Source organism: Megalobrama amblycephala, linkage group LG9, assembly GCF_018812025.1.
Source record: "Megalobrama amblycephala isolate DHTTF-2021 linkage group LG9, ASM1881202v1, whole genome shotgun sequence".
NCBI lineage: Eukaryota > Metazoa > Chordata > Actinopteri > Cypriniformes > Xenocyprididae > Megalobrama > Megalobrama amblycephala.
The window spans coordinates 39804355-39820032 of NC_063052.1; the positions used below are offsets into that span (position 1 = coordinate 39804355).

Consider the following 15678-nt stretch of genomic DNA (forward strand, 5'->3'; position numbering starts at 1 on the left):
ACACACTCAAAAAAATATTTCAGGCTAAACATAAGTTTTATGTAATTGAATTACATATAAAATTTCCATCCATTTGGATTACATAGTTTTTACATAAACAAAATAATAAACTTAATGTGATTCATATTTGTAAGTCATATGTAAATGAAATAGGTAAGATTTATCTAATAGTATGCCCAGTCTATATAACACTGCTTAGTGTTCACGTGTTTGCGCACTACTGAGTTAAAGTACCATTGAAGCATGTGTCAGAGTTAATGAGATAATTAAGTGATTAATTGAGTGATGATTGAGCATTATTGAAAACACCTGATGATAACAAGCAGAATCACCAAAGGAGAAAATCACAATTTTTAAGCCACCATCGTGGAGATGAGGGTTTGCTTTAGTTGGGCTCTTGACCCTTCACTCTTTAATATTAGTTTTTGTTTGGGCTGTTGTAACAGCTAGTCAAGCAAAGAGAAAAGATTATCAGGTGTTGGTTATGTTTTCACTTAATCATTATTTGATCTGAATCACTGAACTCATTTAGAGCCCAATCTCTGAATTAGATTTACGTTATTGATTGCAGCAGCACTGTGATTCTACAGTAGAAAACCAGCTTTATACAACAACATAATCTGAAAAATCTCTCAAAAGTTCTGATCAAAAAAAAAAAGTTACGTGTTTAGAGACACAGACATCAAGAATCAGCCTGTGAATCTCAACAATGGTGACCATCAAAAAGCATGTTGCAATGCATTCTGGGAGCCACCAATCAAAATCCATCCATGGCTCCCATCATGCATTGCTGCATGAATAAATTATGAGCTGAATTGTCTTAGTAATTTCCTTTATTGTCACTATTTTTTTTTCTGTTTTTCTGTGACTTTTTAGTAGCTTGTTTTCTAATGTTCAGAGTTGATCTGTTGATCAGAATATGTTGCTTGTCACCGTCATTGAGATTCACAGGCTGATTCTTGATGTCTGTGTGTGCCTAAAAGACAGACTTTTCTTTTTTTTATTCTGAACAACTTTTGAGAATAACTTTGGATATATTGAATCACAGTGCTGCTGCAATCAATCATGTTAATTTATCTCAGAGATTGAGCTCTAAATTAGTTCAGTTATTCACACAAATAATGATTACGTGAAAACATAACCAACACCACCTGATCATCTTTTCTCTTTGCTTGATTAGCTGTTTACAACAGTCCAAACAAAAACTAATATTAAATGGTCAAAGGTCAAGACTAAAGCAAACCCTCATCTCCACGATGGTGGCTCAAAAATTGTGATTTTCTCCTTTGGTGATTCTGCTTGTTATCATCAGGTGTCTTCAATAATGCTCAATCATCACTCAATTAATCACTTAATTATCTCATTAACTCTGACACATGCTTCAATGGTACTTTAACTCAGTAGTGCGCAAACACGTGAACACTAAGCAGTGTTATATAGACTGGGCATACTATTAGATAAATCTTACCTATTTCATTTACATATGACTTACAAATATGAATCACATTAAGTTTATTATTTTGTTTATGTAAAAACTATGTAATCCAAATGGATGGAAATTTTTATATGTAATTCAATTACATAAAACTTATGTTTAGCCTGAAATATTTTTTTGAGTGCAGAAGAAATTATTTTTATTTTTTTTCTGTTTTCTTTGTTGTTTGTGTTTATGTGTTCCTCAGAGAGACATTACCTCCGATACATGTTTACAGCCCTGACCAAAGCAGACACATTCCCAGAGTTCAGTGCTAAGGCAGAGTCTGATGACAAACAGATCGCTTACTACAGTAATGAAAAAAAGAGCCTGGGTAAGAAAGAATCTGACTGACTGGACCGAAGCTCCAGAACCACCTGATTCTAGAGAAAAGTTCCTAAATCTGCTGCACTCTCTGTCAAAGTCCACAACTGGGGATGGTAAGAGTTTTCCAAAAAAGTCTCTTTGGCTCACCAAGGCAAATCATCAAAATACACAGCTGTTTTGTATGTGAATATATAGTAAAGTGTAATTTATTCCTGTGATCAAAGCTGAATTTTCAGTATCATTACTCCAGTCTTCAGTGTCACATGATCCTTCAGAAATCATTCTAATATGATGATTTGATACTCAAGAAACATTTATGATTATTATCAGTGTTGAAAACAGTTGTGCTGCTTCATATTTTGTGCAAAACATTTTTCCACAATTCTTTCATTATTTAAAAATTCAAAAGAACAACATTTATTTCAAATAGAAATCAAAAATTGATGCACCTCTTGATGTAAATAAATGTTGTTTCCATCAAGAGGTGCATAATTTTTTGGTCAAGATCTTGTACTGATAATGCAAGAGGTGTCTACTCCAGCACATCCCAAAGACTTTCAAGGAATTTAAGGTCTGGACTGAAGTGCTGATTCATGTGTGAATATGATTCTTCATGCTGCCTCCCAACCATTCTTTGAATCTGGTGAATCTTGACTTTGTCATCCTGGAATATGGCCATGATGTTCAATAAATGAAAAGCTTCACACTCCATCAATTAGGGTTAGAAGAACTGTTCCCAAACATATAGCAACTTCATATTCTAAATGAAGTTCCAGGTAAAAATGTTCCCCTCAGAAAGTCCCTGCTCACGATGTAGTACTTTTTCAAAGTTCAGGAACTTTTGGTGGTGGGACTTGAGCACTGAACATGCTGATCGGTTGAGTTCACACAGTATTTTGATTGGTTGACTCCACGGAGCATTTTATTTCAACCACCATTTTTAAAAGTCTGCTGTGATGTGTGCAGTAAGAGTTGTTTGCTATTCGAATCAACAATGGAGTTTAAAAACTACGACCGATGGACCGATGATGAGGTTCAGGATTTATTACCCTTATATGCAGAGAACAAAATTGCACGCATTCCTATCTTCACAGTACTTTAGACCATGATGGAAACACAGACAGCAACAGGTGTTGGGAAAAAAGTTCCTGGGACAGATTGTTCTGGGTAATTTCAGTGGAAATGATGCTTTAGAAACATAATAATCCCTGCGATAATGATCCAATCATAGATTCTTAAGCATTTGCCTATTTAAATCCAAAATTTTTTTGCCTTTTTTTTTTTTTTTTTGGCCAGGCAGTATATTTGTTGTTCTGTGATTGTAGATCATGTTCTTCAGAGAACAGTTGGCTGTAAACTGGAGAAACATCCTAATGGAACAGTGAAAAGTCTGGTGACCTTTGATAAATATGGATTTGATGGAGAGGATTTGATTACCTTTAATCCTGACACTATGAAATGGATTGTTGATGCCAAAGAAACAAAAAAGGAATGGGATCATCAAATTAGACGCAACAAACCCATCAAGTATTTCCGCAAGACCTGCACTGACTGGATCCTCACATTTAACAACACAATAAAGAGTAAGTCCTGATCAGATCATTTTAATTATGTCCTGTGTTTGTGTGTATACACTACAAAAAAAAAAAAAAAAAAGACTTTCATACTTTGTATTTTTGTCTTGTCGTCCAGTACAAATTTAAGAAGCAAAATAAAGATATTAAGTCTTGTTTGCTGAGAAATTTATCAAAATTAAAAAAATGTTTTAAATTGTAATAATTCAGAAAGTTTTCTAGGTTATAGTATTCATAACTACCTGTATGTTAAAAACATAATTCTACGCAAAGTACAAATTTAGATTCAATTTAGATCTTCTGCACTGTAAAAAAAGTCAGTAAAATATACAGCAAAACACCGTCAAATTCCAACGGTAATGGAGCGTAAAACCAAAAACTTCCTTTTACTGTATTAAATAGATTGAATAACCGTTAATTGTGAGACTGGATAAAACTTTGTTTTTTACTGTAATAAAATGTTGAAATTATAAATATTTTCTGTGAAAACAAATAAATATGCATACATTTTACAATTAAATATTGTAATGTTGAAAATGTCTAAAAACCTTAGATTTTATGGTATTATTTGAGTAAAACTACATCTTTTGGGGTTGTGCACATTGGAATTCACAGTATAAATCTGTAGATTTTTAAGCAAACAAAAACATTAATTTTTACAGAAGCAAGATGTTAAAAATCCCACTAAAACACTGGACGTCGGATAGACATGAAGATCATGTCTATATTAGGTCCGTCGGTCCATGACCATTTCTGAACATCTATTCGACGTCCAAACTACACTGTTAAAAAAAAACTGTCAAATTTACGGTAAAATACCGGCAGCTGTGGTTGCCAGGAATATACCGTGAAAAAAGTGTGGAATCTGTAAAAGACAATACGTATACTGGTTTTGTAACCCTAAATTTTACAGTAGACAACGTATTTTTTAACCAAAATCATGGTAGAAAAAACAAATATATTTGTCAATTATACAGGTCCACTATTTGGACGTCCAACCATGACCCAACTTGGACGTCATCTTGATGTTCAACATTTGACCTTTGAACGGGGTAATTTTTTTTGGATGTCATTTGGACGTCAATAACAGATGCAGGAAATTGACATGATTAATATGTAATATTTGTTTTATAGGGCCTATCAACATGATTAATACACAAAGAGCTCAGATGCAAAAGCCTCTAAGTGCCATCTGAAATTTTCTTCTAGAATTATCATTTTTATCAAGCTTGTATATTTAAGTTCAATAATTTCACTTAAATGGCAATGCAAATTACCTATTAATTGTCATTTAAGTGAAAGTACTTAACTATACCACAGCAAAATCCCCAGTGTTAAATTAACACCCAAAGTGAACATATGAGTCCATCTTACCGGGTGTTAGAAAGTAACACTGAAGCAGTGTTAAAGTTAATGAGATAATTGATTGATGATTGAGTGATGATTGACAATTAGTGGTGATACCTGATGTTAATAAGCAGAATCACTGAAGAAACAACAAGAGAAAAAGAGAGAGACACAACAACTACAACTGACTTCCAGCCATTAAACATTATTACACTTATTATTAACCAGTTTGATTTGATTTCTGTCACACATCAACAAAAGTTCTTACTGAGAATGAACAGATGTTTAGATGTTAATGTTTTAATGAAAGTTTAGTTTGAAGTCACCATGATGGTGAAAAGCATTTCCTTTAGTTGGGCTCTTGACTCTATTAACATTAATTTATCTCTGGCTGCTCCAACTTTGTGTTTGTAAAGCACATTTGTTATGGTCAGAGAAACTATGATCTGGACTGTGTTTCCCAATAGTGATGTGAGCTAATGTTGATCAGTTTACAATGCTTTGGGAATCACAGTCATGATGGTTTTGTTTTGATGATGACATTCTCTTTGTGAAATGGTCAGATTCATTGGTGACATCCAGTATTGACGGTCATATAGATGTTATATTATTTCTTTCTAGTAAATCTGTTACCACTTGAAATCTAGAAGAGCTTTTATATTATATATATAAGAACAGAAAAAAAAAACACAGACATCAAGAATCAGCATATGACCCTCAACAATGGTGACAATCAAACAAAGTGCTTCATGTTGCAGTGCATGATGGGAGCCACCAATCAAAACTCATCCATGGCTCCCATCATGCATTGCTGCATGAATAAATTATGCAGCTGAATTGTCCTGTAATTTTCGTAGATTGTTCATGTTTGCTTTTATTTTTCTGTAGTTTTGTTGTGACAGTAGCTTGTTTTGTGATGTTCAGAGTTGATCTGTTTGTCAGTATTTTGTATTTATTTATCGTCACCGTTCTTGAGAATCATATGCTGATTCTTGATGTCTCTGTGTGTGTGTTTTTTTTTCTTGAGTCTTCAGATTATAAAAGCTCTTCTGAATTTCAAGTGGTAACACATTTACTGAAAAGAAATAATATAACATCTATATGACCATCAATACTGGATGTCACCAATGAATCTGACCATTTCACAAAGAGAATATCATCATCAAAACAAAACCATCATGACTGTGATTCCCAAAGCATTGTAAACCTAAATTGATCAACATTAGCTCACATCACTATTGGGAAACACAATCCAGATCATAGTTTCTCTAACCATAACAAATGTGCTTTACAAACACAAAGTTGGAGCAGCCAGAGATAAATTAATGTTAATAGAGTCACGAGCCCAGCTAAAGGAAATGTTTTTCACCATCATGGTGACTTCAAACTAAACTTTCATTCGAACATTAACATCTAAACATCTGTTCATTCTCAGTAAGAACTTTTGTTGATGTGTGACAGAAATCAAATCAAACTGGTTAATAATAAGTGTAATAATGTTTAATGGCTGGAAGTCAGTTGTAGTTGTTGTGTCTCTCTCTTTTTCTCTTGTTGTTTCTTCAGTGATTCTGCTTATTATCATCAGGTGTCTCCACTAATTGTCAATCATCACTCAATCATCAATCAATTATCTCATTAACTTTAACACTGCTTCAGTGTTACTTTTTAACATCCGGTAAGATGGACTCATATGTTCACTTTGGGTGTTAATTTAACACTGGGGATTTTGCTTTATAAAAATTATCATTCTAGAAGAAATTCAGATGGCACTTAGAGGCTTTTGCATCTGAACTCTTCACATACAGATTATTTAGAAACAAACATGATTTATTATGTGAATGGCCATTTATTATTTCAGGCCATGTTTTTTTTTTTTTTTTTTTTTTACATTTTCCTGTTTTTCTTTAACTGGTTTATTTAAAGTAGCCTAATCAAGTTATTTCTTTATGCATATGTATTTTTGCATGTATCTGTTTATTTATTTGGAAATGCAATTTGTGGGAAATTATAGTTCAGAAAATAATTTCATGGTAACATATATTAGGCCTACACTGTTAAAAAAAACCCTGTCAAATTTACGGTAAAATACCGGCAGCTGTGGTTGCCAGGAATATACCGTGAAAAAAATGTGGAATCTGTAAAAGACAATACGGTATACTGGTTTTGTAACCCTAAATTTTACAGTAGACAACGTTTTTTTTTTACCAAAATCATGGTAGAAAAAAACAAATATATTTGTCAATTATACAGTAATTTTATGTAAAAAATGCAACTTTCCATAGCTTTTTACGGATATTTGCAGTAAAAAAAAAGTAATAATATATACAGTAATTTGTTGTTAATTTAACAGTAATAGGATAGACCCTATTATGGTAAATAACTGTAAAAATAACAGAAATATGTTAAACCTTATTAAAACCTTTGACAGTAAAAAACACAGTGAAATTGTATAACAAATTACAGCATTTTATTTTGACCAGATACATTTTACGGTAAATTCCTGGCAACCACAGCTGCCGTATTTTACCGCTAAAAATACAGTACAATATAACTATTTATGTTCACTGTAAAAAATTACCATGATTTTAACAGTAAAAGACTGTAAAAATGCTGCAGTGAAAAAACTGTAAAAATGCTGCGGTGAAAAACTATTAATTGGTTTACAGAAAGTTTCTGTACTATATACGGTGAATAACTGTGATAAATCTAATGGTACATTTAATGTAATTTTATGGTAAAATACCATTAAATTCACAGTTTTTGGAAGTGAAAAATAACAATTCATTGTAAATATTACAGCGAAAAACCATAAATTAACATTCCCACAATTCCCTGCGTGACACTTCACATTTGATATATTTTCGTTGAAATAACTCTGTTTCTTCTTAGTTTTTCTCATTTTTTTCTAATCAGTTATGTACATTAGGGTTTTATGTTACATCTAATGTTGTTAAATTAATGTTTATTGCATTTTTTAAATTTCATGCATGTTACCTTGATGGTGTTTAGTGTGTGTGTGAATGACACTTTGTGCGCCTTCTATATGTTAGTGTTGTCCTTCTCAGCTTGTGGGAAATCTGCTTGTGATGAACTTTGATTCATCATGTGACTCTAATCACCACTGTGTTTGGTGACTGTCAGTGTATTATAAAGGTACAAAACAGATATTAGTACTTTATTAGGTTGGTAAATTAACATTATATCAGTTAATGAAATACCATATTTTACCGTAAATTTAACAGATTTTTTTTAACGTTGCTACTGTATTTTTTACGGTAAAGTTCTGGCAACCACAGCTGCCGTTTTTTTTACCGTAAATTTTACTGGGATTTTTTTTTACAGTGTATTACTGTTAAATTAACAACAAATTACTGTATATATTATTATATTATAACTTTTTTTTTTACTGCAAATATCCGTAAAAAGCTATGGAAAGTTGCATTTTTTACATAAAATTACTGTATAATTGACAAATATATTTGTTTTTTTCTACCATGATTTTGGTAAAAAAAATACGTTGTCTACTGTAAAATTAGGGTTACAAAACCAGTATACCGTATTGTCTTTTACAGATTCCACATTTTTTTCACGGTATATTCCTGGCAACCACAGCTGCCGGTATTTTACCGTAAATTTGACAGTTTTTTTTTAACAGTGTGTGAAACATAAATTGTGATTTAAAAAAAAAGGGGGGGGGGGGGGGGGGGAATAAAACATTTTTTTTTTTAAGTACAGAAACCACAGAGACAGAACCAAATTCTTTGTAAAAGTTTGTTTGTTAATTGCATCATTATTTTGTTCTCTAGTTAAACCAGATGTCTTTGTGAGGAAAGCTGCTGCTGATGATGAAAGTAAGATAGGTTCTGACGTGTCTGGCCACTGGTTTCTACCCCAGAGATGTTCAGATGAACATTAGATTGAACAGAAACTGTTCTTGAGAACCAAACATCTTCTGGAATCAGACCAAATGGTGATGAAGCCTTTCAGATGAGAATCAGTGTGAAGATCGACAGAAACCAAAAAGGGTGTTATGACTGTCTGCTCATTCACAGCAGTCTGACAGAACCAGTTTCAGTAGAATGGGGTAAATATCATCATAAATTGTCACTCACAATGTTGTAGCAACAGAACATAATAATACAAACCAGAGGTCTTCAGTCCTGTTCCTGGAGGCCCTTTGTCTCCAGCTCCAACCCTTATCAAACACACCCAAAGCAGCAAATCAAGCTCTTCAGGATAACTTGAAAATACACAGGAAAATGTGCTAAAGCAGGTTGGAAATAAACTTTGCAGGACAGTGGGTCCCCAGGAGCTGGGTTGAAGACCTCTGATACAAACAATTACTGTAGGAGCTAAACATAATGATTATTTAACCACTAGATGGCGGTGTTCACTGTGGTGTAGGTGTAGGTCATCTGTTTATGTCATTTGATATTTTACTTGATATAATTAAATAGAGTAAAGATTATGCATATTTGGAGTGCTGTCCGTGGGAAGGGTTTCGGGCATGAAATTTGGCACAAACCCAGAGTATTCCCCCAAAAGCAGATGAGCACCGAAATTTGGGGGGGCTGGTATTTTGGGAAAAAGCTTAGTCGTTTGACCGAGAGGGCCCACACAACCTCTGAGCAGCTCACAGCATCAGATGGGGGGGCTCTACTGGCCATTAAACAAGGAGCAGCATGATTTGTGATGTCCGATCAGGAGATCCCACACTGCCTCCAAACAGGAGCAAGTTCACGCCACTGGGCAGACAGGCCCTTCCGGCCAATGAACGGGGAGATCAAGGCCCGAAATCACCTAACCGGGAGGGCCTACATAGCCTTTGATGGGACGGGTGGACCATGTCAGCCTATGCCAAGGTGCAGCGTGATTTGAGCCACCCGACCTGGAGGGTCTGCTCTGCCTCTGACTTGAACAGGTCATGGCATTGGCTGAGTGGGCCCTACTGGAAATGAAATTTGAAGAATCTGGCGAGGAGAGCTCTCGCAGCGTTCGACAGGAGTACTCACAGCATCAGATGGGTACGCCTTGCCGACAGTCAGATGGAGAAAGGCAAGGTTGCTCGACCAGGAGGCTCTCGAAGTGTTTGACAGGAAGTTATAGTCAATAGTCATAGAATAGGGAACTGACCTGAAGGGCTCTCGTAGCGTCCATCGGGAGTTCAGTACTCATGGCATAGGATGGGTAAGCCCTGTCTGAGGTTTGAAACGAAGAAAGACCTGGAGGGTCGAGGATAGTACCAGAGGTTTGTATATGAGTGTTTGGTGGGCTTTGTTGATGTAAAAATAATTTTTTTAAAAATATAAATAATTATATTATAAATAATAATAAAAAAATATAAATAAAATGGCCTTTTTTAGCTTGGTCTATCTTGCTTTGTTTAATTCATTAGGAGGATTGTTTCGCTATTGAGTATGTTCTGAGAGGGTGGGGTGGACTTTTGGCTCGAATTTGGTGATAGCGAGATCCGAGAATCCAAGAAAACCAAAAAAGGCTAAAATAAACATAGCAACAAGTGTACGGGCGGTATTAATGGGCTGGTAGCCTTTGCGGAGAACACATTTTGTGAGAATGTCTAGTGTTATGGGTTGTCTGGTGTCAGGGGTGAGAGGGTTGTGATCATTGAATTCCTTTGATCAAGAGGGAGGTTTGTGAATTATTTATCTCGCAGGAGGCAGCGGCGTAAATCAGTTTGTGGGAAAACTGGATGCCGCTCAGGTAACCTTTGATGGACCTGACTTGGAGGTTCTTAACTCTGTTAAGGTAGGAGATAAATGAGGTGATTGAGAGGAGAGAAAAATTGGGAAACGTCACTGACTGATGACAGTTTCAGTAGACATCTTTCCTCCAAAATCTGACTCAAAGGCTGAATGTTCTCTCTGAAGGTGCACTTGTGGCCGGGATTCAAAGAACATCTTGTTGATCAGGACAGGGAACTGGGAACTGTTTGAATGCCACCACTGCATGCTGTTGTCAAAGAGTCGGGAGTGTTTATTGTTTGTTCATGTTAGTTCACAGTGCATTACCTAATCTAAGGTGCCATAGAATTGAAAATTGAATTTACCTCAGCATAGTTAAATAACAAGAGTTCAGTACATGGAAATGACATACAGTGAGTCTCAAACTCCATTGTTTCCTCCTTCTTATATAAATCTCATTTGTTTAAAAGACCTCCGAAGAACAGGTGAATCTCAACAATACTGTTACGTAACAGTCGGGATCATTAATATGTATGACCCCAATATTTGCATATGCCAGCCCATGTTCAAGACATTAGACAATGGCAGAATAACGTCTGGATCTGTGCACAGCTGAATCATCAGACGTTATACAAGTAAGCAAGAACAATAGCGAAAAATGGCAGATGGAGCAATAATAACTGACATGATCCATGATTACATGATATTTTTAGTGATATTTGTAAATTGTCTTTCTAAATGTTTCGTTAGCATGTTGCTAATGTACTGTTAAATGTGGTTAAAGTTACCATCGTTTCTTACTGTATTCACGGAGACAAGAGCCGTCGCTATTTTCATTTTTAAACACTTGCAGTCTGTATAATTCATAAACACAACTTCATTCTTTATAAATCTCTCCAACAGTGTAGCATTAGCCGTTAGCCACGGAGCACTATCAAACTCATTCAGAATTAAATGTAAACATCCAAATAAATGATCTGATATGCTGCATGACAAACACTTTGTAAAGATCCATTTTTAGGGTTATATTAGCTGTGTGAACTTTGTTTATGCAATGTATTATAGAGTCGTGAGTTTAGGGACGGGGAGCACGAGAATTTAAAGGGGACGCACACTGAGTCGGCATATATAATGAATCAGCGCATGTTTAATGATGCCCCAAAATAGGCAGTTAAAAAAATGAATTTAAAAAACATCTATGGGGTATTTTGAGCTGAAACTTCACAGACACATTCAGGGGACACCTTAGACTTATATTACATCTTGTGAAAAATGGCACCTTTAACAAGATTTTAATAATTAGTAAATGCTGAAATTAACATTAACAAAGGTTAATAAATGCTTTATAAGTGCAGTTGATTCTTAGTTCATGTTACCCAATGAACCTTATTTTAAAGTAATACCATTTTTTGCAGATGGAAAATGTTTTAAACCAGAACCTCGATGGTCTGTTATAGGAGGAGTAGCAGTTCTAGTTCTAGCTCTAGTTCTAATTCTAGTTGCAGCTCTGATTACTTGCTGTGTCTACAAATGGAGAAACTCAGATGGTGAGTTATAAATAATCAGTATGATCATTGTAGCTTAAAATCCATTGTTTTTATATATCATTGTTTAAAGACATTTTAAAATGTATGGACAGTTTGGCAGTAAATGATGGTAGAAATAAGTGAACATGGTGATAGAGGATTTTGATGATAGGTAAGATTTTATTCATGACCTTGGATTTCATTTGACTACAGACTACAAGGTAAATGCATCTATTTTACAGTATTTATCAAACAACTGAAAAGTGTGAATAATTGTACATTTGTTTGTGGCTCGTATTTACATTTTTACAAGAACATATCTGTTTTTATAATGTATCTTATAGGTCTGGTGAGAAATCATCCCTCTTATGGCGCAGTGAGTGATCAGATACAGATGACCAGTGCAGCGTCTGCTGATGTGATTCAATCATGAGCTCAATGCTGATGGATCTACAGACTGGACTGGGACGTGCACAAGTTTATGGGCATTGAATGAAATGTTTTTCATGTCCATTCATTCTGTTTGTTTTCTGTTCTTGTTTTTTTTTTTTTTTTTCCGTCAGCATTTTCTAACCTGAGTCAGTTCTGATTTATTAACAATATGTATGACAGTTACTTGTTTATTATGTTCTTTATGCTCCATTGAAATATGACACTGAGGGTCTTGATCACATAATATGTGTTACATAAAAAACAGTTCTCTAATCGGTTCAGTCAAATACACAGTAGTGAATTGTAAAATGGTGTTTTACAGCAGTGAAACATTTAAAAGTTCAAAATGCTAAACTATTCTGTGGTTTGATCAAAAGTGCCACAGCAAACACATTTGAAACACTTGTTAGAACCAGATGGACACAGATCAGTGTCACAGTGTTACACTCTTCAGGAAGTCAATTATATAACAGTGTGCTAAACTAAAATTGTATTTTTGGCCATTAAATTCAGCTGTTTCCAGGTAGAATTTCATCACACATCCTACCAAGAAAACCAATGTAAAATGATGAAATGGGACTTTTAATATTATGGCAAAGATAGACAAAAAGTTTTTTTTTTTTCTCAATTAGTTAATTGACTTGGCTGATATATCACTAGTCCAAACATTGTTGAGCTATTTGCTGTATCTGTATCATCTGCTGCTAAAATACTGACAGGAACTGTAAGGGTTGAGATTATTATGGGGTGCAGAATTAGAATATTTTCAGCATTGAGATTATAGAACATACTTTAGATTTAAGATTTTTATATGTATAGTTTCATAGCTTTATGAAACAAGCAAATACATGTTAGAGATGTTAGGAGCATTCCTCACCCCATAGAGCCTCTCTTCTAATACATGAAGTGTTATTATTGCAATTGGGTTTCAACTTGCAGGGGTCATTATTTTTATGTATTAAATTGAATGACCCTCTGCTGAATTCAAGGTCGTTTATTTTCAAATGTTTTTAAATCCTGCCAGGACTAGTATTCCTAGTATAGTATTCTGTGTAATGTTTACTTTATTATGCTGCTGCATCATGATTATATTAACCTGTGTCCTTAGTGTTCCTGTAATTTGGCAAGTTGAAGGATCTGAAAGCATTTATAAAAGACAAAAAAACAAACAAATAAAAAACTTCTTTTAAATGCAAAGCATCTATAATCGTTGTGTATATTTGTTTAAAAACTTTGTCATAAAACTGCTGAGAATGTGACTGTTTTTATATAAATACCACATAGACACTGCAGCTGAATGTCAGACATGCTTCTACCAAGTGCTTAAAATCGAAATGAAATCAAATTGGACTATTTTCAACTTATTTATACTCTTAATTCATTTCCGTGAATTAATCAATTCATTATCTCATCAGTGCAAGTTAGTCTACAGAAAAACACCACCCTCTGATTGGATAAGACTCGTGAAGAGGCGTGTCCAGTTCTGCATAGCGTTACAATACTGCCGCTTGCTGGAGAGATTCAACATCACAAATGCTTTTTGCGGATGTTTTTTTCCCTCGGGAATGAAAACGAAGGTGTAAGTTCACCAAGCAGCCAGTGAACGCGCTCAATACAACCCAGAAGACACTTAATATGCTTTCACTTTAATGTAGCTAAAGCTTCAGGGCTCTCTTCTGAAACATAATGGACAAAAATGCTTGATAGACTCTGTTTAAAACATTTTCTGTATAGACAAAGGAATGTTTTTGCTTATTTTTATATTGTTTAACTCTTTTCCAAGGGACGCGCAGCAAGGTAAGAACAAGCCTTATTAGTTTCGGTAGGGAACCAACTAACTACTTATCGATACCAGCAAAAATGGGAAAAACACATTACATACAGAGTAACCTACAGATGTAGCTACTAGAAACACATTTATGGTATTATACAATTGTAGCCCATATAAAATAAACTTTTAAAGCATATTTATAGTAGTTTGTTTACAGGTCCCTGTCCATTTTGTCACCTGATGTACTGTGTCAGGAAACGCCGTGCGTAGGCTACTTTTACTTGCACTCTCATTATACAATTATAATGACATTTAGGCAGTATCGCCATTAGAATGACATGTAAAAGACAGGCTACTTCGATCAAATTTCCATCTTCTCGGTCGCTCGCTCTGTCTGGATGCGCTCCAATCCACACCCAGGTGATAAAAAAGTACACTTCCAAAATGTAACCTACTTAAAGTGCACTATTTTCGCGCACTAATTTTGTACTAAAAATTCTTCTTTAGTATACTTATCAAAATAATCCTAACAACATCTAGGTTTACTCAACTGTGCTATGTTGAGACATATGAACTAATATGTGCTTTTAACATAGGCTACTCTTTCTGTATTAAAAAATGTATTTAGTTAACACTTGTAGGGTGATATCAGGCAAATTGTGCCACTTTTTGGTTAATTGCTTGTTAGGACACTAACAAAAAACATATGTAGCCTATGACATTTAACTGTGTTCTTATGATTAATAAGGACTGTTTTTAATATTTTTGTCTTGAACTGATGTAATCAAATGTAATCGTTCAGGCCCTACAGATTTTGAAACATTAGCTGTCCCACATTTTGTTCAGGTAAAATGGCCCGGCTGATCAGCAAAAATGAGCCAGTCAAACTGCAAAATGAAACAGAAACATTTCTGATAAAACACATTTAATTATTTGTAATTTTATATTGTATCAGTGTAACATTGCATTTAAAATTACATTAAAACATCAATTTAGGCCTTTGTAGCTTGGCTTGTGAGTCAAAGTTATAGCGCCACCAACTGGCAGCAATAAGTGTTTCACTTTCAAAATGCATTGAGTTCACTCTGTTATTTTTACCCGATTTGCTTCAAACTTCATCAGTGTAATGTCAATACACAGCAGATGTAGACCTGTGACAGGATTTTTGATATTTTAAATATTGTTGCCATGGCAACACGTCAAACTTTAATAATATTCTTGTGTTTTTGAGGCTCTTAACACTCTTCAAATTGCATGAAACTCGACACGCACATCAATATTGTCAACCAGTAGACATGGACAAAGCCATAGAAATGGGTGTGGTGGAGGGGTTCAGTAGCACCACCTTTTGACAAAAGTGGGGGGGTTAGTTTTTCCTACAGTCACCAAACTCGGTACACATATTGTTCTCATCAAGCCGGACAATTTTCTAATTTACATTCATTAGCTCCGACCAACAGGAAGTCAGCTATTTTGGTTTGAATGTTAATTTTTTGAAAAAACAGGCTATGAATTTTATACTACT

The 15678-nt window shown here is 34.7% G+C and overlaps 3 protein-coding genes across 4 annotated transcripts in view; all 3 read left to right on the top strand.

Annotated features, from left to right (window-relative positions):
- Window positions 1-8741, top strand: part of LOC125275888 (MHC class I-like protein MILL1) — a 31692-nt gene extending 22951 nt beyond the window's left edge. For both annotated transcript variants that reach the window (XM_048203193.1, XM_048203194.1), the window contains exons 2-4: window positions 1683-1914; window positions 3127-3384; window positions 8529-8741. In XM_048203193.1, coding sequence (XP_048059150.1) covers window positions 1764-1914; window positions 3127-3384; window positions 8529-8638 — 519 coding nt within the window. In that variant the 5' untranslated portion in view covers window positions 1683-1763 and the 3' untranslated portion in view covers window positions 8639-8741. The remainder of the gene's footprint in view (window positions 1-1682; window positions 1915-3126; window positions 3385-8528) is intronic.
- LOC125275880 (patr class I histocompatibility antigen, B-2 alpha chain-like) overlaps window positions 1-13634 on the top strand; it is a 135887-nt gene extending 122253 nt beyond the window's left edge. Inside the window, exons 7-8 of the mRNA XM_048203185.1 lie at window positions 11840-11971; window positions 12295-13634. Coding sequence (XP_048059142.1) covers window positions 11840-11971; window positions 12295-12383 — 221 coding nt within the window. The 3' untranslated portion in view covers window positions 12384-13634. The remainder of the gene's footprint in view (window positions 1-11839; window positions 11972-12294) is intronic.
- Window positions 13635-13978: 344 nt separating this feature from the next.
- The window catches only part of LOC125275896 (H-2 class I histocompatibility antigen, alpha chain-like), a 251257-nt gene continuing 249557 nt past the window's right edge, over window positions 13979-15678 (top strand). Inside the window, exon 1 of the mRNA XM_048203208.1 lies at window positions 13979-14179. Coding sequence (XP_048059165.1) covers window positions 14125-14179 — 55 coding nt within the window. The 5' untranslated portion in view covers window positions 13979-14124. The remainder of the gene's footprint in view (window positions 14180-15678) is intronic.